Below are 26,428 nucleotides of genomic sequence, written 5' to 3'. Positions count from 1 at the left end.
GTCAACCCTACAAATTTACATTTTTAGTGAGTTCATACTCCATGTTAAATCCATGTCTAGTGTAACATCTCATGACAACTATTCTTATTGTTATCATCCTCACTATTACCACCAACATTAAATTTGGGAAGCATAAGCCATAAGAAATATGTGATTGTTAAAAAAAAATTACTTTTGACACCACCCATACTACTTCGATTAGGTAGATTTAAAACCCTTACTCCTTTATTTTATCATTCATATACAAATGTATTTTCAGTGTTACAATTAGTAGATCTTAAAGTATATACTATAATCATGTTATAAAACATATTAGATTGAAAATATGTAAAATACATGAGTGATGAACCTCAATTTACAAATGTATTCTCTTTTATCATTCTTTCAAGCTTATGAAGCTTGAACCAAAGATCGATCTTTCAGTAAAGCCTCAGCCGCCTTCCTCCCGGATACCAGAGCGCCATCAAACGTCGCACTAGTCCGATAATCCCCACACACATACAACCCTAACCCTAGCTTAGGGTTCTTCTGTAAATCCGTCGGAGGGCATTGATTTGGTTGTGCGAATTTAACACGATAACTTCTGAGATACGTCCATGACCCTACTGCAACTTCCTTCCCGAACCACCCACTAAGCTCCTCCACCACCTTCATTTTCAGGTCCTCATCGGAAACATCTTCATACAATCCGATAAGGGAAACCGACACCAGAACTTTCCCCGGTGGGCCGTATGAAGGAGCCACATTGGTGGCGAAAAACATGTTGTTGACGATGCCATTGCCGGACCCGTTGATGAACAGAACTGGGTCGGGGACTGGAACTTGGGTTCGATCGGCTGAGAAATACAGACACACGGTGCTTCGTGGTGGCTTGATTTGAACTGGGATGTCGTTCGATTTTCCGGCGAGAAGCTTAACGGCTTCGGGTTCTTCGACTGCAATGATGACCCCGTATTCAGCCTTCAAGGTATCGCCATTGTTCAATCTAACAGTGTGACTTGATTCTGATTCTGAATCGATGGAATCTACTGGTGTGTTTAGGATGATGGAATTGGAGGGTAATTTTGAAGCTAATTGTTCGGGAATTGCGGAAATTCCTTTCGCCGGGAGAGTGTTGTCGCCGAGAGCTAAACACTTGAAGATGAAATCGAAGAGCCGGGAAGTCGTTTCGAGGTCTCTGTCGAAGAAAATCCCACCGAAAAATGGTCGGAAAAATCTATCCACAATGGAATCGGAAAACCCAATTCGTTTGAGCAAATTGATAGTGGAGGTCTCTTCAGCAGAGAATATCTGATCATCGGATTGAGTCAAAACCCTAATTCTAGTCAATGCGATGAGAGATTTATCAACGATTGTTCCGATCGGGTTTGTTAGAGATTGGATAGCATCACCTAGGTGGCGTAACGGATCAGCTACTGTATGGAAGCCACCGCCGTAGTAAACCTTAGCTCCGGAGTAGAATTTTTGAAGATCTAGGGCTTCGTAGTCGAGTATTCTTCGGGCTTCCGGGTAACCGGTGATGAAGATTTGGAAGCCACGGTCGAGGAGGAAACCGTCGACGTTGTCAGTACGTACACGACCTCCGACGCCATCAGATGCTTCGACGAGGAGGAAAGGAATGTTGTCGGAGTGGAGGCGTATGGCGGCGGCTAAGCCGGCTAGACCAGCGCCGACGACGATAACTCCGGTCTTTTTGAGGGTTGGTTGAAGAGTTATTGATGGGGGAGATGTTAGGGAAACCTGTGAAGATATTTTGGTGGTGGGTTTGAGTAGGTGGTGACGACGGCGACGGTGGTGGAAGGTGTGGTGAGGAGTGAAGGAGGAAGTAAAAGAAAGAGTGGCGATTGTCATTCTGTCATCTTGATTGGGTGGCACGTATGCTCTGGTTTTGTTGAAGAGGCTAATCCAGTTATGGTTTCTGTTTTTAGCATGTATACATTTGAGTTCATTTTGGATAGAAAATAATTCATTCTATAAATTCTACTTTTGGCCATTTGGTTGACTCTTGTATCAATTTTCAGTCTAAGTTTTTAAAAATTAAAAAAATGATGCAATGATGTTTACTTTTTAAAAAATTCATCATATTTGGTTAGGCTAATACCGATTTATTTGTTTAATGTAAAAAGATATTTCCTTATAACGTGGGTGTGGATACCTACCTATCACAATGTGTTTTAAAGCAGTGAGAGCATCAAATCTCATAAGCAGTCTGCAGTTAACGTGCCCAGACAAGAGCAATTTTAGGATGGGTGATCCTGCGAACCATGATAGGTATGAATCATGGATGTCATGGTAAGCCTTGATGGCTAAGAACAATGTTTATTAGGGTCTCAGTAAGCCTTGGTGGCTAAGAACTTTGACCATACCTTTATTAGGGTCTTGGTAAGTCTTGGTGACTAAGAACCCTCGTTGAAAATACTTGGTAGACTTGGTAAGCCTCGATGGCTATGAAGCATAGTCATTATTTGTTGAATAACCATGGTAGGTCTTGGTGGCAAAGAACCATGTGGATTGCACGAAAAGGAAAGACCGGTGAAACTTGAATTGTCTCACAATGTCATTAGGTTTCAACGGATTATGAAAGGCTTTATGTGATTATATATGTGTTTATATTGATTTAATATTCATGAAAAATATTATATTACCAATTTATGACATTAACTCTAAATTTTATTCCACATAAAAAATGGGATATGGACCCACTCGCAGGGCGTTTTTAAAAAAACTAGCCGGTAGCTATAGCTTTTATTTTTTATATGAGGATTTAGCAAAAGTAGTTGGAAGCTTCTGAAATGTGTAAAATTATATAGAATGACAAGTGCTTTAAAAAGGATATATATATATATATATATATATATATATATATATATATATATATATATATATATATATACATTTTTAAGGATAATTCTGGATTAAAAAAGCTCAATAGTTTCTTTTTTTTTTAAAAAAACTTTGCATGAAGTAGCTTTTAGATTTGATGTTTTTTGTTCACATTAAAAGTTAAACGATCGTACTCTTAAAAAAACATTTTGTTAAATCAAGCTTTTTGTTAAAAAGACATATATACCCTCCACTTCCTCTTCATCAAATATAACAAACGCAACCCAAGGAATTATCCACAAAAAAAGCTAATTCCAAATTTGAAACAATATACACTTTACGAATTATGTTTTTACTATACCAATGAAGCAACATAAGCAATTTTCTTAGTAAACACATGCAGTTCATTTGTGTATATCATTCACAAAAAAGAATAGCAGAGTATGCATGTATATGTATTTAGTATTTAGTATTTAGTATCTAGTGTTTAGTGTTTACCTCTATTCTAGGCAAATTGAAGTGAATACTGGAAGCCTCTTTGATTTTTTAGGACCATAAAGGAACTTGTTAATGTAAGCATCAATGTCTTGTTTTGAAATGGTGTCACCATTTCCTTTTTGAATCTCAATATCATCATCTAAAGGAGTCCAATCAGTGGTTTTAAAGCTTGCAATGTTTGTGGTGAGTTTCTCTATTTTCATAGGTGACATTGCTGCTGAGATGTTGTAGTTTTTGCAAGGGGTCTACATATGCAAAACAGATAAAATATGTTAGGATATGATAGAAATAGGAATATAGTTTTAACTTATTTTGTTATAATTTGTAATAGGAAGAATGAAAGTAGGATTCTTTAATACCTCAAGTGTGGTCTTGTAAGGAAATTGTGATGCCCTCAGCTCCTTATTTCCATGTGCAAACTGTCACAAATGAAATCTTGTGATGTTGTAAGAATTTTACATTCAGATTGCATATGCAGTATGACAATTAACAAGAATGATTGATTTGAATCTTGTTTATAACTTTTGTTTAGTGATATAAACCATCAAATAGTTCAATTTTGGAATTCAAAACTCCCATCATATTACCTTCAACATATCAGTTTTCCTTGTTAATAATTCCAGGACAGAGTGTGTGTGTGTGTGTGTGTGTGTGTGTGTGAGAGAGAGAGAGAGAGAGAGAGAGAGAGAGAGAGAGAGAGAGAGAGACCTGGCATTTGGTTCCATAACGGCAGTAACCAGCTTTCTCCAAGTAAGAAACACAAAGATCCATCTTATAGTTGTTACTAACAGGGGATGATGATGATGATGATGATGATGAGGCACTAGTATCTGGCAAAGAAGATGATGAAGATTTACCTCTATCAACTGGTGGATTCTTCACAACGACACCATCCATCACTAACACATCTTCCTCCACCTTCACTGCAGTGTTCCTAAAAAGTAAAGGTGACCTTGGCCGATGTGGTGGATCCACTCTTGGAGACTTATCAGAGCCCCGAGTAACACTGTTGCGATGATATTTGTATCCAATTGAAGACTGATGATCCCCAATTGATGAAGGCGTTGCCAAAAGTGACCTAGAAGATTGCAGATATCGGAATAATGGGGAGTTCACAGTCTTAAAAGAAGTAGTGTGGCTATCTGGTGATGGATATTGATCGATCACAGGAGTTTTGTAATGGAAGTAAGGATTCTGAGTCCCAAAGTTTTGTATAGGTGACATGCTGCCGCGTTTAGGAGGTTTTGAGTCGCTAATACCATAGAGATTATCCATCTGTAGCTAATTTTACACAATCACCAAAACAGGTTTCAATTTTTTATCAAAAAACACGATCATGAACAATTTCATGTAAATATGTATGCTCTGTTAGCTCTAATCGTTGACGTTGATGATGAAACTATCAATTCATCACAAACAAAACCTTATAAACTAAAACTTTAAGCAAAAATCTATTCCTGAACTTGAAAATCGATAACTTTTACGCGTTAATGACGAAACTATCAAACCAGAACAAATATTACGATGAACTTAACGTTTAAACTCCCGCCTAAATTCAAACCTCCGACGATCATGCAACAACGCGATGAAAACATACTAGAAGTTGATCGATTTCTAGGTTTTATCATATTTTGAAGCATAAAACGAGAGTTGAGATTAAAATTAACAGAATTTAGAACATTTGAATTCGAATACCTGCGTAACTGGTGCTTTGATGAAATCGTTCGGATTAAAGAGGCGGAGAGAGACTGAGAGAGAGATGAATCAGGAGATAATGCAATGGAGTTGCAATGTGAGCATTATGTGACCTCCACCGCCATTGTAATGGTTTTCATCATCGACTCTGTAACTGAAGACGACGGAATCTGACGTGGAGTAGCTATTTGTACCCAACACGGTCTTCCGCTTCTCTGACTACACGACCTGTAAAGTCAAAAGGCGTATATTTTCATTAATGCCCTTCAATTTTATATGTCCTGTCGGTTAGTACCCCCTAAGTTTGACTTTAAATGATGTTTAACGCAATGAATCCTACGGGTTAATCGGTGTCGGAGAGAAAACTGACAGAGTTAAGGAAAAAGTTAGTGATAGTTAAGATTTCATTGATGTATTTGAAAATTAGTGATCATTACGTATTACATATAGATTGTGTAGTTATGGTTCAGATAAACAATACTTATGGTCGAACTAATGAGAGTTCAAATTGTGTCTATGAAAAAGGACCCAATTTTTTTATTTTTTATTTTATTGTTTGCATTGTGTATTTTTTTTTTTGGCCCAAATCATATTAGGTTAGGAATGATGCAAGATGATGAGCGGGAATCAGAAACAACGCAAAGTAGAAATCATAATTTTTTAGGAGAAGTAAACATCACTTTTGTTCCTACATTCTCGTTGATTACCGGCTAGTGAATCGTCTATACTTCATGACACCAACGGTCTCCTACTTCCTTCTTCATAAGCATTGAGTTCTTACTACTTTTTTTCTACCCTTCTTCATCAATCCTCAAAAATTAGTGAATGTCAAACAAATCGGGAAACCTTGTTACTTCAAAATTTGAAAATCAGAACTTCACAAGCAAGTTGATGCTTACTTCAAAAATTAGTAAACCATAATTCAAAAATGAGAAGGTATTCTTATTCATCATAATTTCTTTATAAGAAGTAAAATAAGTTTTTTTTTCTTTCATTCTTTCTCGAATTCAGAAACTTTGAGGTTTTGAAAATCAAAGTCAGTCAAATTTTCAGAAGAAAACAATCCTCTTGAGGTGTCGCAAATACGAAGATATATTCATAATTTTTTATCAAAACTTTTTTGTGAGAAGCAAATCAAAGTATTTCTTTTCTAAGAATGTAATTTAAGAATTTTTTTATTATAAAAAGCAAATTAGAACATTTATTTTCTTAGAATGTAATATAACTTCTAATTTTTGAATTTTTTTATTTTATTTTTATTTATTTATTTATTTATTTTGTAATTTGATTTTTACCTTTTGATTTATGAGAATGTAATAATGACATAACGTAATCCCATTTTTATAGTTCTTTTAGAATATATATATATATATATATATATATATATATATATATATATATATATATATATATATATATATATATATATACTTTACTAGTTGAGTTTAGAAACTAGAACCAAGAAAGAAATAACATTTTAGATAAAGTTATCTATGAAAGTTTTATTGAAAAGTTTATTTTATCGGATATTAGATGACTATTTTCAAGTAGAAACAAATTTCTTTTTTTTATATTACTTTGTATGAAATTTTTGATTTATGTAATTTGCAAATTGTTTTGTTTAAAATTTTAGATCTTTCAAGTTTTATGACCTATTTTTTGTTAAATTGTACAACGCCTCCAAAATCTTGGGACGAGCCTTGACAATATCATTTTTATATGGAACGAAGATGCATGGGTGTGTATGGTATGAATTTTTTTTCCAAGCTTTTTGGAGTTTTATGAAAGAAAAATACAAAAAACTTGTTTGACGGTAGGAGATTAACCCAAACACTAAGTAGTTTTTAAAGCTTTTAATTTTTCAGAATTTTTAACTTTTGTTTTTATGTAATTTTATATTTTAAGAGCTAACTACTTCGACCGGACATTTCTTTATAAATAAAAACTATGATTTTTAACTACCTGGTTTTCAGCTACCGGATACTATCTAATTTTACTAAATACATATAATCATAAGATAAATACAAAGTTTGGATCTATATCAACGTTTATTTATATTTATATCTATATTTATATTATCTTATAATTGATGTCATTAGTTTAAAATATGGATGTTAATACAGAAACCTTTAATTTTGTTAAAAAATATCGTTTACCCTAAATTTGTTTTTATGTAACCATATTTAGGTTACACTTGACCCAAACTGAAAACAAAAACAATTAAATATGAAATTAATCTGTAATTTATTGAGTGTCAATAAGTATTAGAAATTAATTTGATTAATTTGTTATCTATTAAAGTGTTAATTAGTATATGAAAATTAATATGTGGTAATTAATTAATTATGCTTAAAAAATTATATTAACTATTTACAATAATTATTGAATAATTTGAAAAATATAATTATCAAATATTAAAATAATATTATCCTTAATTTAAACGGATCTCAACATCTATATAAAGTAAGGAGGCTTAAGGAATTGATGCTCCACCAAAACCCTAAAACTCGGTCCTTACTCCTTAGATTCATCCCCTCCTCCCTTCCTCTCGCGTTCGCCGAACCAAAGAAACCTCCAGGATTCTTTTGGTCGAAATCTTCCAGCTTTCATAACTACGATTCTTGCTTAATGGAAAATAAGACCTCTAGTCTACAGAAACACCTCCTGAACGGAATCTTCCTTCCTATGTTTACACCACACTAGGATAATGAACCACCTGAGAGTTAGAAGTCATTCCAAAATTTCATATGTTACTCTGAGAAGATAAGAAGAAGAAGGGGAAGGTGAGTCAAGAGTTATGTTAGGGTTAAGTTATAACCACATGTTGGCCAACTAGGATTACAGATGGAAGCCACATTAGGATTTTGCCCGGTCATCAAGTGAGAAACCGTCTAACCTAAAGCAAACCGGTTAATTGTCAGTATTGCAATAAATTGGAAATATAATGACTTAATTGTAACAAAAATATCAGTGTCAAAATTTAATCCAGAGTTCACAAACAAAATATGTGTAATAAATTCAAGATGCCTTTAATGGTTTACATCCAGTGTTTTATGTAAGATGGATATAAATTTGGCGTGTATTTCTAAATTTTAGAAAATTAGAATCGACACTAGTTTACTAAAACTAAAAACCTATCAAATTACGTGTTTTCTTTTTGGGTTAAATTCATAGAAGACCTAGAAATTCTACGTTTTGCCTGTTTAAACCAATTTTTTACCAATTAAACTATAACGTCCCAAATTTCAAACCAAAATTTCTATTTAAAACCCGATCAAACATTCAAAACTCTTTTTGAAAACATATCATAAGATTCATTTGTTCTGAAAGCATAAGTTTTAAACAGAATTAAATTACAAAAATCGGCAGAAGTTGAATACCATTATAACATCGATGCGAATGTACAGTCACGACACGCCCTTCTTTGGAAAACCTGAAAAATATTTAACTTAACAATGTAAGCATAGAGCTTAGTAAGCTCCCCAATATAACACATATTACACTATACATACAATGCATACAAACAAAGGCTCTCGGATTGTATGACGATCCACTATCAATCCTCTCAAACATAACATATCAACATACATGTAAATCATACCACTATCTGCTCTTAGCCATCATACCACTATCTGCTCTTAGCCAGCCATCATACCACTATCTGCTCTTAGCCACCATACAGCCACGGGCTCTCAATTTTCATACAACCACTAGCTTTCATCAATCCCACAAGCAAACCAAGGCTAATACTAATATTGATGGTCGCCTTATGAATGCATAATCATACGTAGATAATAAATAAGATAGACATTTGAACAACGGATGCTACCCAAAAGTAATATATCATACATGAACCATGCATAAGGGCATACCAAATTTCTAAGGCGATCCAATTTAAACTACATATGATCCTTACATCATTCACTTAACAATCAACCAATACTACCAATACCCATCCAAACATGACACATAATAGTATCATACAATTAACCAATCACGTACATGACAAAGACTATCTTAGTTTACATGCATATGTATACCCTAATAGTACATATATCTTATCATACAAAGGATATATAATGTCACACGCAGTATAGTGAGAAAACTCACCTAAGCCAAATTGTTACTCAAAAAAGCCTCTGCAGACGAATAAGCTAACACGGACAGAATAAATACCAATAAAAGGTCAAACCTTAGTCTACGGATCCAACCCCAAAGTTTGACCAAAAGTCAAATTTGTCAAAAGTCAACGGTCAACGGTCAACCCTTCGCGACCCTCTCCTTGGTCCCGACGCGAACACTAAAAGAAAAAACAGTTATGGATTGTGACTCGCATCACGACACCTTAAAGGTCGTGTTGCGTGTTTTGGTTATTCAACCAACTTTAAAAAGCTCTTAATCCTTTAATTATGAGGCCCAAATTATCTACTATCTACCAGCTCCTTAGTAATCTCTTCAACCCTTCCTAATCCCCATACAAATCAAGTGCTTCTGGTAATATGGGCCCATACTACCTTCCACACATGTTCGTACTTGTCCCAAGAATTGTCTCAAGGTTCCCAAGTCGCTACTTACCACCAATTCTTAACGTTCTAATCATATATACACATGCTCAAACGAGCACACACCACTAATCTTCCTAGAATTTCCTTCTAGGATTCTTCTAAGCATATATTCCACCTTATCCTGCTATACCAGTGGGAAGAAACTTCTATCAGTATCAATTAACTATCTTACAAATACTAACTACATGCATCTAGAATTAAGCAGTCCTTCGACTAAGAGATCCTTCACTATAACGGTTGGAATCAAACAAGAGTTGTGTAATAGGGCAGAACCAAGAAATCTAAGACTATTTAACTCTAGGGGCACGCAATCCTAATGCATTCATTTAACAGTTAATTACTATTGATATAGATTTCAAGCAATTCAACAGTCAAGCAACTAATCTAACAGGCAATTCTAGCACACTATTCTAAGCTCCTTAGTCTATCTACTAGCATGCAAAATCATGGCAGGGAAACTACAAGCTGTCAAGGTGGAACTAATCATGCCATGTCATATGAGCACATACTAATTGCATATAATCATCACATACAACATGTAAGTCAGTGTAATCACATAAACCATTATACATCATATCACTTATACATGTTGACTAACCGTGGAGATTGGATGATTGGATGATTTGCATTCTCTTCTCTGAGGCATATGTAATTTTTATTCACTTATATTTTCAAAACTGGTCCCTTTTTAATTAGTTTTACTTATAAAAATGATTCATTTCTGAAAATTTGCAACGGTTTGAGTCTAAACATACCAGGAAGTATGTTTAATTCTCTCAAACCATTTCTTTGATACCAACTTGTAACATCTCAAAAATCCAACTATAAAAATTTTCAAAAATCAGATTGTGAAATTACTAAAAAGGATTTCATTCATAAAACAAAAACAGTGTAATGACTTAAATTTTCTGACATCTAATCTATGGGAATTTATCAGAGTTTTCTTACATTTTTAGAATTCTACCAAATTTAAAACACTTTAAGTCCCAGGTTAATGTAACATCCAGTCTGCATGAATTATTTTCTTAAGTTAATCATTTTAAAAGTTGGAATTTTGTATGTCCATGGCGTAGCATTGGGTGGGCCACGACGTGGCATTGGATGAGGAAGAACGCGCATATGCACAACACCATGATGTGGCATATAGTTGGCCACGACGTGGTGGATATTTTGGGCCAAAACCCTGATTTCGAGATTGGGGCCTTATTTAAGGGCATTAACTCCAAAGATTTCTCATTTTGGCAGCCTTCACTCTCTAAGATCGAATTCCCGCTAAACCCCACCCTCCATATATGTGTTTTAAGCGTTTGAAGCCATTCTTAGGAAGGATGATGAAATAAGGAGCTCATTTTAGTATTTGGTTGCTTGGTTCCAGTATAGATCTTGCACCTTCACTTTGTTCTTGACCTTTAGGATGTATAAAGTCTCTTCCTTTTTCATTAAAGCATGCTAGATCTAGGTTTTTCCCTTTTTTCTTTATGTTGGTGTAGGGTTTCAAAGTACTCCATGGATGATGGCAATGGGCCCCCTTGATGAAGTGTAGGTTAAAAGCCCAAGACTTGTCTTTTCCCTATAAATAGTCATGTATTATTCATAATTAGGGTTAAGAGTGAGGCAAAATATAGCCGCCACGTTGTGAGGTTTCTGGTAGAGTTAGATTCTTATTCTTAAAGTGTAATATGTTCCTCATAATTGAATAAATCGAGTGATCATTCGACATATATTCATATTTGTGTTCGTTCTTATTTTCCGCATCTTGTTCATCAAATCATAATTAGGGTTTTAATCCCAACAAGTGGTATCAGAGCGGGTCTTTGAAGATTTATTGATTTTTGAAGTATCAGTTCTTGATTTGGTGATTTTCTGCACAAATTATTGAAGATTATTGGTGTTTTGGCATTTTGGAATCAAAATTTTGTTCAAGCAACTGTTCATGGGGAATTATGTTACTGTTCATCACTGTTTATCTGGGCATGTTCTGTTCCGATCTGCTCAATTGTTCAGTTCAAGGTTATTCGATTTCTTCCCAGATCTAGTTCACTTGATTAAGCCAAATATTTTTTATTCAAGTCGATCTAGTGTTCTTAAGCCCAATTTATTTCGTCTACTGTTCATACGTTTTGGGCCCGTTTATATTGATTTCAGTTCAATGGATTACACCTGTTTGTTGTACTTGAAGTCGTTTGTTATGTATCACCATCGACCATTCTAATGGTTTAATTTACAAATCGATCTGGTGATTGAATCCGTTTGTGTTTTGTCCTTTGGCGATTGATGATAGTTTCCTGTTATCATTGATTGTGCTTTTGGATACAAAATTGTTCTTTGATGTTATTGAACCTTTGATACTATTCGCTCCAGTTCTTCCTTATTCAAGATTCATTCTTTATTCAATTGATTTCAAAGTTAATTACTGTTAGAAATTGATTTTCTTTTGATATTGGAACTATGAGGGTGATGATTCTTGATTTGGAGTTCATATTTGTTCTTTGAAGAACTGATGAAGAATATGGTTATTGATCTGGAATAGATTGAAAATGGTGTTTTTGGTGGTCAATACGAAAAAGTCAAAATCAGAATTGTGACTACAATCAGGGATGTAATGTTAAGAACGATTGAAATCGGAATTTGATCTTAATCGACATGATTTGAACAGATGTTCTTGGAAGTCAAGGGAAAAAGTCAATATTGAATTTGTGAATCCTTTGGTACGAACTGTGTCACATGCGAATGGTTGGGGCTTGACCACCTGCGAATGAAATCGATCTCATCTGGGATGAATGACGGTCAAAATCGAAAAGTCAAATTTGTGAATGGATTCACTACCTGCGAACGACTTGGATTCGGTATTGGATCTTGGGCTCACACTCGTTCTTCACCCACGAACGTTCGCTGACTGTGGTTCGTAGCGAATCTGTGCTTGGATTTGTTGTTGCTGAAGATTCGCTTTGGGTGTAGAATCAACGAACTTGGAACAAACGGTGGCACTAAAATCGGATTCGGAGTGCCATAGGCACGAATGACTGAAAACGAACCTGGATTCGTGTTTGTATCGGTGTGCTCGGAACGAACTTGGATTCGTATGTTTGTGCTTGGAACGAAAGTAGATGGAATTGATTGGAATCGTATTTGTGGTTTCGCTTGTGAACATTCGTTTGAAATCACGTTCCAGTCGCATTCTTTTTTAATCACACGTTAAATTGGGGAAGAAGATATTCAAGTTACATTTTTAGTCCCTGCAACTTCAGCGATTTGACGGTTCTGATCCCTGTATTTTTTGTGACTTGACACTTTTGGATTATATTCAGAAATTGTTAAAAATGAAGGGAAAATTGATGCAAAGTTACCTTTTCAGTCCCAGAACTTCAGAAAAGTGACAGTTTCAGCCCATTTTTCGAAAAGTTTGCAAATTTAAGGGCTGGTGAACAGTTTTTGAATTCTTTAATGCACATATTTTTTCGTGAACAGAAAATTAAGGATTCCATAAAGTCTTGGCGGTTCGGAAAGTCGTTTTTCACGATAACGTCAAATTTGTTCGACTATTTCGGATTTTAAACTTCATTGTTTATATCATTTTGTCGCGGGGGAGCACAGTAATTATTTATTCATTCAAGATCATTCTCATGACCATTTGAAGGCTTTATAATCACGTTTTTTTATTATAAATCGGGGGAGAATTTGGTATGGCCATTCGAAATTGGATTTGTGACTTTTCAAATTTGAAGATTTTTGATAAAGCTTGTGATAGAATTATGAAGGTAGCTTTTACAGTAGCAGTTCTTCATTGAGCTCTTCTAAAGCTTTTACAGAGAAGTATCCTTTATAATAGCAGTTCTTCATCGAGCTCTTCTAAGGACTTGTTATATCTCCGACTTCTAGTATTTTCTCGATCAAGTGGCGTTACGAATCTTAAAATTTGGGTTGTTACATGATAATTTTTGGTGGCTTATATCATTAGCTTATTTGAAGATCATTGTGACTTAGAGAGGGAGCTCTTCAAAGGCAAGAAGTGATTTGGTTTCTTTGTTCTGAAATGGGTTTTTATGGCGGGTTTGGCTTTATTGAAGATCTTTGGGATTACATCAGAAAATGAAGTTTAAAAACATTACTTCAGTGCTTGGTTTTTATATATATATATCCTAGAACCCATGGTTTAAGACTATTAAAGAATCAAGATTCGTGGATTGCTTCAAATATTCCTCGTTGCAAGATCTTTTCTTATTTGCTAGATGCTTGTTTTGGAAGTTAAAGCATTGTCATCCATTCCATACTTTGAGGGGGAGGTTGTAGGGTTCCAAAGTACTCCATGGATGATGGCAATGGGCCCCCTTGATGAAGTGTAGGTTAAAAGCCCAAGACTTGTCTTCTCCTTATAAATAGTCATGTATTATTCATAATTAGGGTTAAGAGTGAGGCAAAATGTAGCCGCCACGTTGTGAGGTTTCTTGTAGAGTTAGATTCTTATTCTTAAAGTGTAATCTGTTCCTCATAATTGAATAAATCGAGTGATCATTCGACATATCTTCATATTTGTGTTTGTTCTTATTTTCCGCATCTTGTTCATCAAATCATAATTAGGGTTTTAATCCCAACAGTTGGGTTGAGTAGAATGCTTGGAATCCATAAAGTTAGCAACTTTATGGATTATTGAGTTCCCTTAGTGGACATATGTTCCAGATTTGAAGTTTGTTGCTATTTTGGGCTTCATGCATGTGATCTTGGGTGGTATTTCTCCATTTTGACCTAAGTTTAAGTATTAGACTTGCATTGTACATACAATACTGAAAAACACCGATCTTTGTGATGTAGAATGCCTTAGGAAGGGTTTTGGAGAGTTTAAATGAATGGTTAAACAAGTTAAGAGTTAAATTTGTTAAGCTATTGGAACCCGGTTCCCACGATGTGGCGTTTTGGAGGCCACGACATGACGACTGGGGAGGGTACCTGACTTTTTTGTCTTTTAGTGCCACGATGTGGCCTATGGGTGGCCACGTGGAGACTTGCTGAGGTTGACTACTACTGCTGACTTTGACCATGGTTGACTTTTGGTCAACTTAAGGGTTTTAGGGTATAGAATGAGAGACTACTTTTTTATTTCTGTTAGGTGTCTCATTGTACCTCTCTACCCGGTGTGTGAGCTGTTGTGCGTTAGTTTCTTTTCGCGACATGAGTCTTCTCACAATACTTTCTTGTGGTAGTATATGTTGACAACCTGTGTCGTATCTATTGATTACTTCTATATGTGAATTGAGTTGCTGATAACTCCAGGACCGTTGTGACTCCATGGGACTACTGATAGTCCTCAGGGTTGGTGATTACCTGTGAGGTGTCCTGTTAATCCACATGGCATGTTGTTAGCCCACTGGGACTGCAGATAGTCCCCAAGGTTGTTGTTAACCCACAGTTGATTATATTGTGTGTTGTATGTGACATTCAAGACTACTGTTAGTTCCAGGGTTAATGATACTTGATTATTATGTTGTGTTATATGTGATATTTTGGGGGACTCACTAAGCTTTATGATTATAGTTGTGGATTAGCTAGTTTGCAGGTAATTATCGAATTGCGAAGGCGGGACTATACACACACATCATCATATTTATGATTTGAGTTCCATATTATCTTCCTAACTCTGATTCCTGAATAATGTTTATGAACAAATGGTTTGACTCAAATGTAATTTTTATTAAAACGGAAGTTTAAATTACTCTAAAAACAAAAAGTTTAGCCTCGGCGAGTCGATGCGTGGACTCGGCGAGACCGCGCTGTAAAATGAAACCGTAAATCTCAGGGCCTGAGCCCTATTTAAAGGCCTTTATAGCCTCCATTTGCGGCTACCTGTCCAGAGAGAGTACCCCTTGAGAGCTTGAGCGAGTTGAGAGGGAGATAAAGCCATATTGATCGATTTTGGTGTAACTTAGCAAAGGAGAAGTTGTTTCCAGCAAGAGGAGGTCAAGGGAGCTGTGGATCCAGAGTTTTCAAGTTCAGATCTACGCTGTTGAGGTGTCTATTCGAACTCCTTTTCTGTTTTGGGTTAAGATCTATGATCTAGGGCTTCCTTTGCACCATTTTGAGTTAGATTGTGAAGCATAGGGGGTCCCTTTGAGTATAGATGATAGATCTGGACCTTGAGAGGTCCAAAAGGTCCCAAGCTTCCAGCTTTGTGAGGTTTCATGTGAGCCTTAAGAGAAAATCACATTTAAAAGGTTATTCCTCCATTTTTGGTCTTATAAGCATTGCATGAACGTAAAGTTTGAACCTTTACGTGACTTTCGAGTGTTAGAAGGATGGATCTACTGTTTGGTGAAGCAGATCTGACCTTAAGAGATATTTTGAGAGTTTTCATGGGAGGAACTCGCCGAGCCCATAAGGGACTCGACGAGTCGAGTCGGGTTGCCCCGCGACTCGCGACCTGTGGTGACCCGTGGAGTATAGGGTTGACTCAGCGAGTCAAGTGAGGACAGGGGCGAGGAGGACAGGCATGTACTCGCCGAGTCACTCTAGTGCACTCGGCGAGTCCGGTCAATGTTGACCGTTGACTTTTGTTGACTTTTAGGGTTAGTCAGTGTTGGGACTTATGAGCCATTAGAGGGGAGAATGGTCTTTTACCCTTCTTAGAGTACTTATAGAGAGGGGGTGGCCTAGCCTTTAGAAGTTGTATTAATTAGAGTAATTATTTATGTGATTAGGCGAAGGCTAGTGCAGTATTTCAGAGTTCGAGGTTTACCGAGTTACCCGAGGTGAGTCTTCTCACTATACATTACCTAGAGTGGTATTTATGTGTAGACCAGAGGGTCTTGTATGCTATGTGTATATATGAGATTATGTGCATTGTGTTATATGTATGATATGTGTTGAACAGACCAGGCCGGAGGGCCCAACATTATAGACCGGGTCGGAGGACCCAACGATATAGACCGGACCGAAGGGTCCAACGACACAGACAGGACCGAAGGGTCCGACGAGCTATGACCGGACCAGAGGGTCCAACGAGCTAACTGGAGGGTCCCACTGAGACACATCGACCGGAGGGTCGTATTATAGCCTCGAGTGGCGTATGTGTTGTATGCAGTATTTTGGGGAACTCACTAAGCATTTATGCTTACAGCTGTTGTGTTATGTGTTTCAGGTACTAGCGAGGATCGCGGGAAGGCGCCGACATGATCCGTACACACTGAGAGGATTTATGTATTCGAGGATCTTGGGATTTGTTTATTGTGAAACATGTGATACTTTGGGTTACTATGATATTTTATGAATGAAAGTATGTTTTTAAAATGAAAAATTGTTTTGAAATTTACGTTGTTACAAGTTGGTATCAGAGCCTTGGTTTGAGAGACTCGGATACACCTCCGGGCGTATCTGAACTCAAACTGAGGATTTAAGAGAATCTTTCATAAAAGAAACAATTTTTCCAAAAGAGTAAAGGACTTTTGAGAAAAGCAGAATGGAGCAGTGTGTACGATCAGTCAGCGCCTAAACGATGATTTCCCAAAATACCCTTATATTATGTGTTATGAGATATGATATGCATGCTAGAGTAGGCTAGGTATTCATATTAGGACTAGAGTGGCCTGATTTGTGATGCCTTAGCCTAGGAGTTACTGCTACTATGAGATACTTCGAGAATAAGTAGGTAGCAGCGAGGAATTTATGAGTGGTCTACTAGAGAGTAGTCTGAGTTCAGTGAGATATAGAGTACTTGTGAGCTGGGATCCTAGGAGGAGGACTTGGGGTGAATACCGATGCGCTGTGGAAGGTAGTATAAGGGCCCGTACTACTGGAAACACCGGATCGGTGAGCAGTCCAAGTAAGAATCCTTAGGGTGCTGAAGAACAAGTAGTGTTGAGTATCGAGTGCGAGTATACTCGAACGAGTCTCTGATTCTTTTGTATTATGTTTCAGAGACATTATGGTTGGGACGCGCCACCACTCAGGAGGCAGTGGTACCAGCGATGAGGAGATTCGTAGGTTGATTCACGAGGAGGTGGCTGCGGCCATTCGAGCTGAGATACCAGAGATGTTCGGGTCTATAAAGACCACGCTGATCGAGACTTTTGATGAGCGGTACGCTGCTCTTACTGAGGCTGCTGTTGCTGCGGCCACCGCAGCCGTCGCTGCTGCCAGGCCGCAGGGGGGTGACTTGTTGCTGTACCGAGAGTTCAGCAACACGAAGCCACCAGAGTTTGATGGGACGCAGGACCCGATTGCTGCGATGAGGTGGATTTCTGATATCGAGGGATGCTTCTACACCTGCTCGTGTCCGGAGCATCTGAGGGTTCGGTTTGCGCTGAACCAGCTTCGCTTGGGAGCGAAGGACTGGTGGAAGTTTGTGACGGCAGACTTCACTACGACAGAGCTTACTGCGGTGACCTGGGAGAGGTTCACCACGATGTTTCGAGATGAGTATGTTCCCCCTGTGGAGAGGGAACGAATGGCCCAGGAGTTCTTATCCCTCAAGCAGGGAACTGAGTCTGTGACGGTGATTACGAGGATGTTTCACGAGAGGGCGTTGTTTTGCCCTGAGCACGTGTCGACTGAGCAGGCACGTATGAGCCGGTACTTGAGCATACTGAGGAGGGATATCCGTGAGTTCGTGGCGAACTCGTCATACCGGACATTTGCCGAGCTTCAGGCAAATGCCCGGAAGCGAGAGATTGAGCTGGAGACTCAGGTCAGGGAGGAGGCCGAGTCTCAGAGGAGGGACAAGCGACCGGCACAGGCGCAACCGGCAGCCAAGCGGGTAAAGCCCGCTGATTCGAGATCTGGGGGTCCGAAGGGCCGCACTTGTGGGAAGTGCGGCAAGAGTCACGAGGGGATGTGCAGAGCTAGGGTGTGTTACAAGTGTGGGAAGGAGGGGCATTTCGCGAGGGATTGCCCCAAGGGATTCTCGGTTTGCTTTCATTGCAACCAGACTGGCCATCGGAAGGCTGAGTGCCCTCAGCTACTACAGGGATCAGCACAGGGGTCTACACCTGCTGCTAGAGCTACCGAGGTCCGGCCAGCGAAGGCCGAGGCACCGAAGGCTCGCGGGAGAGCCTTCTAGTTGACAGCGGAGGAGGTCCGCGCAGCGCCCGATGTCGTGGCCGGTATGTATTCTTTTACTTACCTACTTTGAGTTTGAGATTTTATGCTTATATTGTGTTATGCTTAGGTACTTTTCTTGTGAGTTCTGTACCTGCGTTGGTGTTATTCGACTTGGGTGCGAGTCGATCTTTCGTGTCATTAGCATTTAGTCAGCACATCAGTGTTCAGCGAGAGGCATTGAGTCGACCTCTACGAGTTTCTATAGCCGACGAGCGAGCGGTGTATGCTACTGAGGTGATCCGAGGTTGCGTACTCGAGATCTTCGGCGTTGAGTTTCCGATTGATTTGGTCCGATTGCGATGGGAGATGTCTGTGTCATCGTGGGCATGGACTGGTTGAGCAGGTTTGGAGCGGTTATCGACTGCGAGCGACAGTTGGTGACCATACGAGACCCTAGTGGGGGAGTTCTTACGGTGTACGGAGAGGGTACCCGTTCAGGGTCAGCATTCTGTTCGGCTGCTAGAGCGAAGCAGAGTCTACAGCAGGGCTGTAGTGGGTTTGTGGCCTACGTGATGGACACACGAGTAGCAGCGGAGAGGCATAGTTCTGTTGATGATGTGCCGATAGTGCGTGAGTTCCCGGACGTTTTCCCCGAGGATTTGCCGGGTGTGCCTCCCGAGAGGCAGGTGGAGTTTCGCATCGATTTGGTTCCGGGAGCAGCGCCTATCGCCAAGGTGCCCTATCGCCTTTCACCACCAGAGATGCAGGAGTTATCCTCACAGCTTCAGGAGTTGTTGGGGAAGGGATTTATCAGACCGAGTAGCTCGCCGTGGGGAGCGTCGATCCTTTTTGTCAAGAAAAAGGATGGTTCACACCGGATGTGCATTGATTACCGGGAGTTGAACAAGTTAACGGTCAAGAACCATTACCCACTGCCGAGGATGATGATCTGTTTGATCAGTTGCAAGGAGCATCTTGGTTCTCCAAGATTGATCTGAGGTCTGGATATCATCAGATGAGAGTGCGTGATGAGGATATCCAGAAGACGGCGTTCAGGACTCGTTACGGGCATTACGAGTTCGTGGTGATGCCTTTCGGGTTCTCCAATGCACCGACAGCGTTCATGGATCTCATAAACAGGGTGTGTAGGCCGATGTTGGATCGATCGGTGATCGTGTTCATCGATGACATATTGGTGTATTCGAGGTCTAGAGAGCAGCATGAGGAGCATTTGAGGGAGATCCTCGGAGTTCCGAGATTGGAGAGGCTTTACGCCAAATTCTCCAAGTGTGATTTCTGGTTACGAGAGGTCCAGTTCCTAGGACATCTCGTTAATCAGAATGGGATATTGGTCGATCCGGCCAAGATTGAGGCGGTGATGAGTTGGGAGGTGCCGAGATCCCCCACCGAGATCAGGAGTTTTCTGGGGTTGGCCGGTTATTATAGGAGATTTATTAAAGATTTCTCCAAGATCGTCGTGCCTCTCACCAGGTTGACCCGGAAGGGCGTTACTTTTTCGTGGGGTCCTGAGCAGCAGGTCTCGTTCGAGACTCTTTGCCAGAGGTTGTGCGAAGCCCCGGTGTTATCCCTTCCAGAGGGAATGGAGGATTTTGTGGTGTACTGCGACGCATCGATATCAGGGTTGGGTGCGGTGCTTATGCAGAGAGGGCATGTGATAGCGTATGCATCGGGGCAGCTGAAGCCTCATGAGACGAGGTATCCCACCCACGATCTGGAGTTGGGGGCAGTGGTGTTCGCCCTCAAGATCTGGCGCCATTACCTGTACGGGGTTCGGTGTACCATATACACGAACCACAAGAGTTTGAAGTATCTGATGGATCAGCCCAACCTGAATATGCGCCAGAGGAGATGATTGGATGTGGTAAAGGATTACGATTGTGAGATCCTGTACCACCCGGGCAAGGCTAAAGTTGTAGCTGATGCGCTGAGTCGTAGGGCGGAGAGTGCCCCGATTCGAGACACTTGTATGCGATTGACAGTGATGACTCCGGTGTTGGACACCATTCGGGAGGCCCAGGCAGAGGCCGTGAGACCGGAGAACCGCAAGAGAGAGCGGGTGATTGGGCAGGTACCTGAGTTTGTTACCGATAGTCGTGGGCTGATGACCTTTCAGGGTCGGATTTGGGTGCCGTATGCAGGCGGGACGCGCGCCACTTTGATGGAGGAGGCGCACCGGTCGAGGTTCTCGATCCATCCCGGGGCCACTAAGATGTATTTGGACCTGAAGAGGGACTATTGGTGTCCCTGTATGAAGAGGGATGTAGCATGGTTTGTTGAGAGGTGCTTGACCTGTCGTAGGGTTAAGGCCGAGCACCAGCGTCCGCATGGCAAGTTGCAGCCACTTGAGCTTCCCTAATGGAGGTGGGAACAGATTTCTATGGATTTCATCACCAAATTGCCGAGGACCGCACGGGGTGTCGATGCAATTTGGGTGATCGTCGACCGACTGACGAAGAGCGCACATTTCCTTGCTATCAGTGAGAGCTCTTCTGTCGAGAGGCTGGCAGAGTTGTATGTGAGGGAGGTGGTATCGCGACATGGGGTGCCGATCTCGATTGTGTTGGATCGAGATGTACATTTCACTTCCAGGTTCTGGAAGAAGTTCCACGAGGAGTTGGGTACGAGGTTGCATTTCAGTACCGCCTACCGCCCCTAGACGGACGGACAGAGTGAGCGGAAGATTCAGACGCTCGAGGACATGCTTCGAGCATGTGTGTTGGACTCCGGAGGGAGCTGGGACACATACCTACCATTGGCTGAGTTTTCCTATAACAACAGCCACCAGTCGAGCATTGGTATGCCTCCCTTCGAGTTGTTGTATGGGAGGAGGTGTCGGACTCCCATTTGCTGGGGAGAGGTAGGGCAGCATGTGATGGGTAGCACTGAGATAGTGCTTCAGACAACAGAGCAGATACAGCAGGTTAGACAGAGGTTATTGACAGCTCAGAGTCGCCAGAAGAGTTATGCGGATAGGCGACGATCTGAGCTTGAGTTCCAGGTGGGAGATTTCGTACTCCTGAAGGTATCTCCTTGGAAAGGAGTGATCCGATTCAGGAAGAGGGGCAAGTTGGGGCCCCGATACATCGGTCCGTTCAGGGTGACTGCGAGGGTAGGCAGAGTAGCATATCGATTGGAGCTACCTGCGGAGTTGAGCCAGATTCATGATACCTTCCACGTATCTCAGTTGAGGAAGTGCATAGCCGACGAGTCGGTGGTGGTACCACTGGAGGATATTTAGGTGGATGCGAGCCTGAATTATGCTGAGAGGCCAATCGCGATCCGGGATCGGAAAATCAAGGTTCTGAGGAACAAGGAGGTGTCCCTGGTGCAGGTCCAGTGGCAACATCGGAGGGGGTCCGAGCTGACTTGGGAGCCGGAGTTAGAGATGCGTGAGCAGCATCCAGAGTTGTTTGTGGAGCAAGACTTCGAGGACGAAGTCTGATTCTAGCGGGGGAGAATTGTAACATCCGGAATTCCAGGTATTATATTTTATCATTTATTTTTGAGAAAAGAAAGGGACTCGACGAGTTAGCTGTAGACTCGTCGAGTAGGACCGCGAATGCTGACTGGATTTAATGAATGGACTCGGCGAGTCGATGCGTGGACTCGGCGAGTCCGCACTGTAAAATGAAACCCTAAATCTCAGGGCCTGAGCCCTATTTAAAGGCCTTTATAGCCTCCATTTGCGGCTACCTGTCCAGAGAGAGTACCCCTTGAGAGCTTGAGCGAGTTGAGAGGGAGATAAAGCCATATTGATCGATTTTGGTGTAACTTAGCAAAGGAGAAGTTGTTTCCAGCAAGAGGAGGTCAAGGGAGCTGTGGATCCAGAGTTTTCAAGTTCAGATCTACGCTGTCGAGGTATCTAATCGAACTCCTTTTCTGTTTTGGGTTAAGATCTATGATCTAGGGCTTCCTTTGCACCATTTTGAGTTAGATTGTGAAGCATAGGGGGTCCCTTTGAGTATAGATGATAGATCTGGACCTTGAGAGGTCCAAAAGGTCCCAAGCTTCCAGCTTTGTGAGGTTTCATGTGAGCCTTGAGAGAAAAATCACATTTAAAAGGTTATTCCTCCATTTTTGGTCTTATAAGCATTACATGAACGTAAAGTTTGAACCTTTACGTGACTTTCGAGTGTTAGAAGGATGGATCTACTGTTTGGTGAAGCAGATCTGACCTCAAGAGATCTTTTGAGAGTTTTCATGGGAGGAACTCGCCGAGCCCATAAGGGACTCGACGAGTCGAGTCGGGTTGCCCCGCGACTCGCGGCCTGTGGCGACCCGTGGAGTATAGGGTTGACTCAGCGAGTCAAGTGAGGACAGGGGCGAGGAGGACATGCATGTACTCGCCGAGTCACTCTAGTGCACTCGGCGAGTCCGGTCAATGTTGACCGTTGACTTTTGTTGACTTTTAGGGTTAGTCAATGTTGGGACTTATGAGTCATTAGAGGGGCAGAATGGTTCTTTACCCTTCTTAGAGAACTTATAGAGAGGGGGTGGCCTAGCCTTTAGAAGTTGTATTAATTAGAGTAATTATTTATGTGATTAGGCGAAGGCTAGTGCAGTATTTCATAGTTCGAGGTTTACCGAGTTACCCGAGGTGAGTCTTCTCACTATACATTACCTAGAGTGGTATTTATGTGTAGACCAGAGGGTCTTGTATGCTATGTGTATATATGAGATTATGTGCATTGTGTTATATGTATGCTATGTGTTGAACAGACCGGGACGGAGGGCCCAACAATATAGACCGGGTCGGAGGACCCAACGATATAGACCGGACCGAAGGGTCCAACGACACAGACTGGACCGAAGGGTCCGACGAGCTATGACCGGACCAGAGGGTCCAACGAGCTACGGGACTGGAGTGTCCCGCTAAGACACATCGACCGGAGGGTCGTATTATAGCCTCGAGTGGCGTATGTGTTGTATGCAGTATTTTGGGGAACTCACTAAGCATTTATGCTTACAGCTGTTGTGTTATGTGTTTCAGGTACTAGCGAGGATCGCGGGAAGGCGTCGGCATGATCCGTACACAAGGAGAGGATTTATGTATTCGAGGATCTTGGGATTTGTTTATTGTGAAACATGTGATACTTTGGGTTACTATGATATTTTATGAATGAAAGTATGTTTTTAAAATGAAAAATTGTTTTGAAAATTTACGTTGTTACATCATGAATTTCTATAAAGTTGACATTTTATAAACCACTGGGTTCCCTAGTATTCCCCGGTAAGTTTAAGCTAAGGTCTTAACGGATTAAGAGATTATGTATATAGAATATCTTCATCTAACACCCACAACATGGCCATTTGGGTGCTACGACATGGTGGATCAGGGTTACGCGACTGTTTTGTCTGGAGTGAGCCATAGAGTGGTAGCATGTCTACCACGACGTGGAGATCGGATTATTCACGACTGATTTGTTCATAACTGAAGTTTTGGATTGGGGTTGAGTTAGTTAGCCACGATATGACCATGGACTAGCCACGACGTGGAAGCCAGCTGATGATGGTTTTGACTGTTGACTTTGACCTTGACCGTTGACTTTTGACCTGGTTTGACTTTTGGTCAAATTGCTAGTTCTATAGTGTAGACTAAGGTGTGACCTTGTGTGATTCGATAAGTGGGTTTTGGCACCATTTTGTGGCGTTGAGTTGTGGTTGGTTTGACTTCATGAGAGAGGCGAGTCTTCTCACTATACTATGTAGGATGCTAGTTGTCTTTGTGATACTTGCATGAAAGATCATGGGGGTAGCCCATGGTACTTGGATGTAAGACCATGGGGATAGCCCATGGAAAAATAAAGAAATACCATGGGGGTAGCCCATGGCACTTGAATATAAGACCATGGGGGTAGCCCATGACATTTCAGTGGAAGACTATGGGGGTAGCCCATGATGTAAGACCATGAGGGTAGCATGAAATTTCAAGGAAATACCATGGGGGTAGTCCATGGAAAATGTGTGTATGGTATATGGTATTTGGGGAACCCACTAAGTGTAACACCATGATTATTCACCCAAAATTTTTCTTTTATTTTTAATCAAATTATATCAGAAAACATTAGCGGAAGTCTTTTAAGAAACTCATCACCAATGTTACTTATTTCCAAAACAAGTCCATCAAAATCTAAAGTTGTAGAAATAAAACATAACAAGTGTTCATACCAAATGTAAGTGAAGCATCGCAAGAAGTTTTAAACTAGTATCATCACTACTAAACAAAAATGACTAAAACTACCCATAAGACCCCAACCTCACATGGCCATCACTATCAAGCTACGTGCCAATGCAAAAGCCACAACAACGGGCAAGAAACAATTGTTAGCATCAACAAAGTGAGTCAATAACAAGCACGTGAGTGTGGAAACAAAACATACATGTACACCACGTCAAGTCTTGTAATCACATCAATCCATGCATCATACATCGATAAATATTAACATATACGTATATACATTATTTGGGACATTCTTTCATCGCGGTAATTATTTATTTAATTTCTTCGCTATAATTACTTTTAATGTCCCTCGCTAACTAGGGTCTAATACATCGCTAAATCCCCAACGAAAGATCCCAGTCACTACTAACGTGAGCTGACGATGCAGTGAACTGAATGGGATACGACTCCTACCCATAACATTGTCCCTGGTTCCACATCTTCTATGACTTTGCACGTACAAGACAATACATTGTCATTCGCGGTTGGTACAAGGGTACTTCGAAACGCTTCCCCCCACCCAAATGTGATGTTTGATCTGGCTTCCTCAAGTAGCCAACATCACTCCAGTTCCTGTACACAAAATACACAAGAACCATGTCTCGAAATGGTCAACTAAAAAATCATTCGACGTCGACTTGGATTAAGATCTTTTTCTCCAATGATATCCTTCCACTACGATATCTCATAAAGGCATGTACCTAAGTTAGGTTACTACCCTTTAAACCACACTATGTGTATTCCCATTTTATTTTAATTAATTTGATAATTAATTAATTCCTCTCACATGGGAAAACACACACCTCACAAATATCATTATGTAATCATGCTTGTGAATTTTTATTATAATTAATTGATATCATACTATATCTTACAAACACATATCAAAGGTATATCAAAATAAATGTACATAGCATCATGTGATAGCATGTAATAGGATACACATTTCCATCAAACGACTTCTAGCATGCATATCTGAGTTTCAATCAAAAAGTAAAAAAAAAAAAGAAACATAACATGCTTATCATCAAAATTATAACCACACAAAGAGTTATCATATCATTTCTAGAATGGACTTATCCCTCTTGTATCGCACCAAATAATTAATTTAAGAACTCTAGTATACAAGGGATTACTAAATTCAGTTGCATCATCAATAAAATTACATATCTAGGTCATGTTTAACCCTTTACATGTAGTTCATAACATCACACAACATCAAATAGACAAGAAAACAAGTATAGGTGCATGCTATCCTTCCAAACTAGTTCTTAAACCATACAAGAAATGACTCACCTCTAGTCCAAGTTTTGTAGAGCTACGAACAAAGGAAAACCACCTTCTCATAAGAACTCTAACACCCCTAAAAGAATACCCAAAGGACTGATAAAAAACATATAAAAAATAGACACGATTTTGTTCAAACGAGTCTCACATCATGACCAAGAGGGTGTCACGTCGTGAGCTTAGGTTCCTTCGCGATTTAGGCCCGATCAGTTTCGTCTTCACGTCGTGGAAATAGGATGTCCACATCATGACACCAAATGATCATTAGGGTTTGAACAGTCAAGTCCAAGTC

The 26,428-nt window shown here is 40.1% G+C and overlaps 1 protein-coding gene and 1 long non-coding RNA gene across 2 annotated transcripts; one reads left to right on the top strand and one right to left on the bottom strand.

Annotated features, from left to right (window-relative positions):
• Positions 1-203: 203 nt before the first annotated feature.
• Positions 204-1,941, bottom strand: LOC145125142 (FAD/NAD(P)-binding oxidoreductase family protein). The gene has a single exon (XM_079060627.1). The coding sequence runs from the start codon at positions 1,849-1,851 to the stop codon at positions 391-393; it is 1,461 nt and encodes a 486-aa protein (XP_078916753.1). The 5' UTR covers positions 1,852-1,941; the 3' UTR covers positions 204-390.
• A 13,514-nt stretch (positions 1,942-15,455) lies between these two features.
• LOC145124315 (uncharacterized) lies at positions 15,456-16,741 on the top strand. Its single transcript, XR_013715593.1, has 3 exons — positions 15,456-15,584; positions 16,271-16,321; positions 16,711-16,741. It is a non-coding gene; the product is annotated as an uncharacterized LOC145124315 (long non-coding RNA).
• The last annotated feature ends 9,687 nt before the right edge of the window (positions 16,742-26,428 follow it).

The sequence above is a fragment of the Lactuca virosa genome, chromosome 7 (genome assembly GCF_052849685.1).
Source record: "Lactuca virosa cultivar CGN04683 chromosome 7, Lactuca_virosa_CGN04683_v6, whole genome shotgun sequence".
In the NCBI taxonomy this organism is placed as follows: domain Eukaryota; kingdom Viridiplantae; phylum Streptophyta; class Magnoliopsida; order Asterales; family Asteraceae; genus Lactuca; species Lactuca virosa.
Note: the sequence above shows the minus strand (reverse complement) of the source record. Positions and strands in the feature narration are given on the sequence as shown.

Excerpts from the sequence above, each read along its gene's own strand:
- LOC145125142 (XM_079060627.1), bottom strand. The coding sequence starts at position 1,851 with ATGACAATCGCCACTCTTTCTTTTACTTCCTCCTTCACTCCTCACCAC.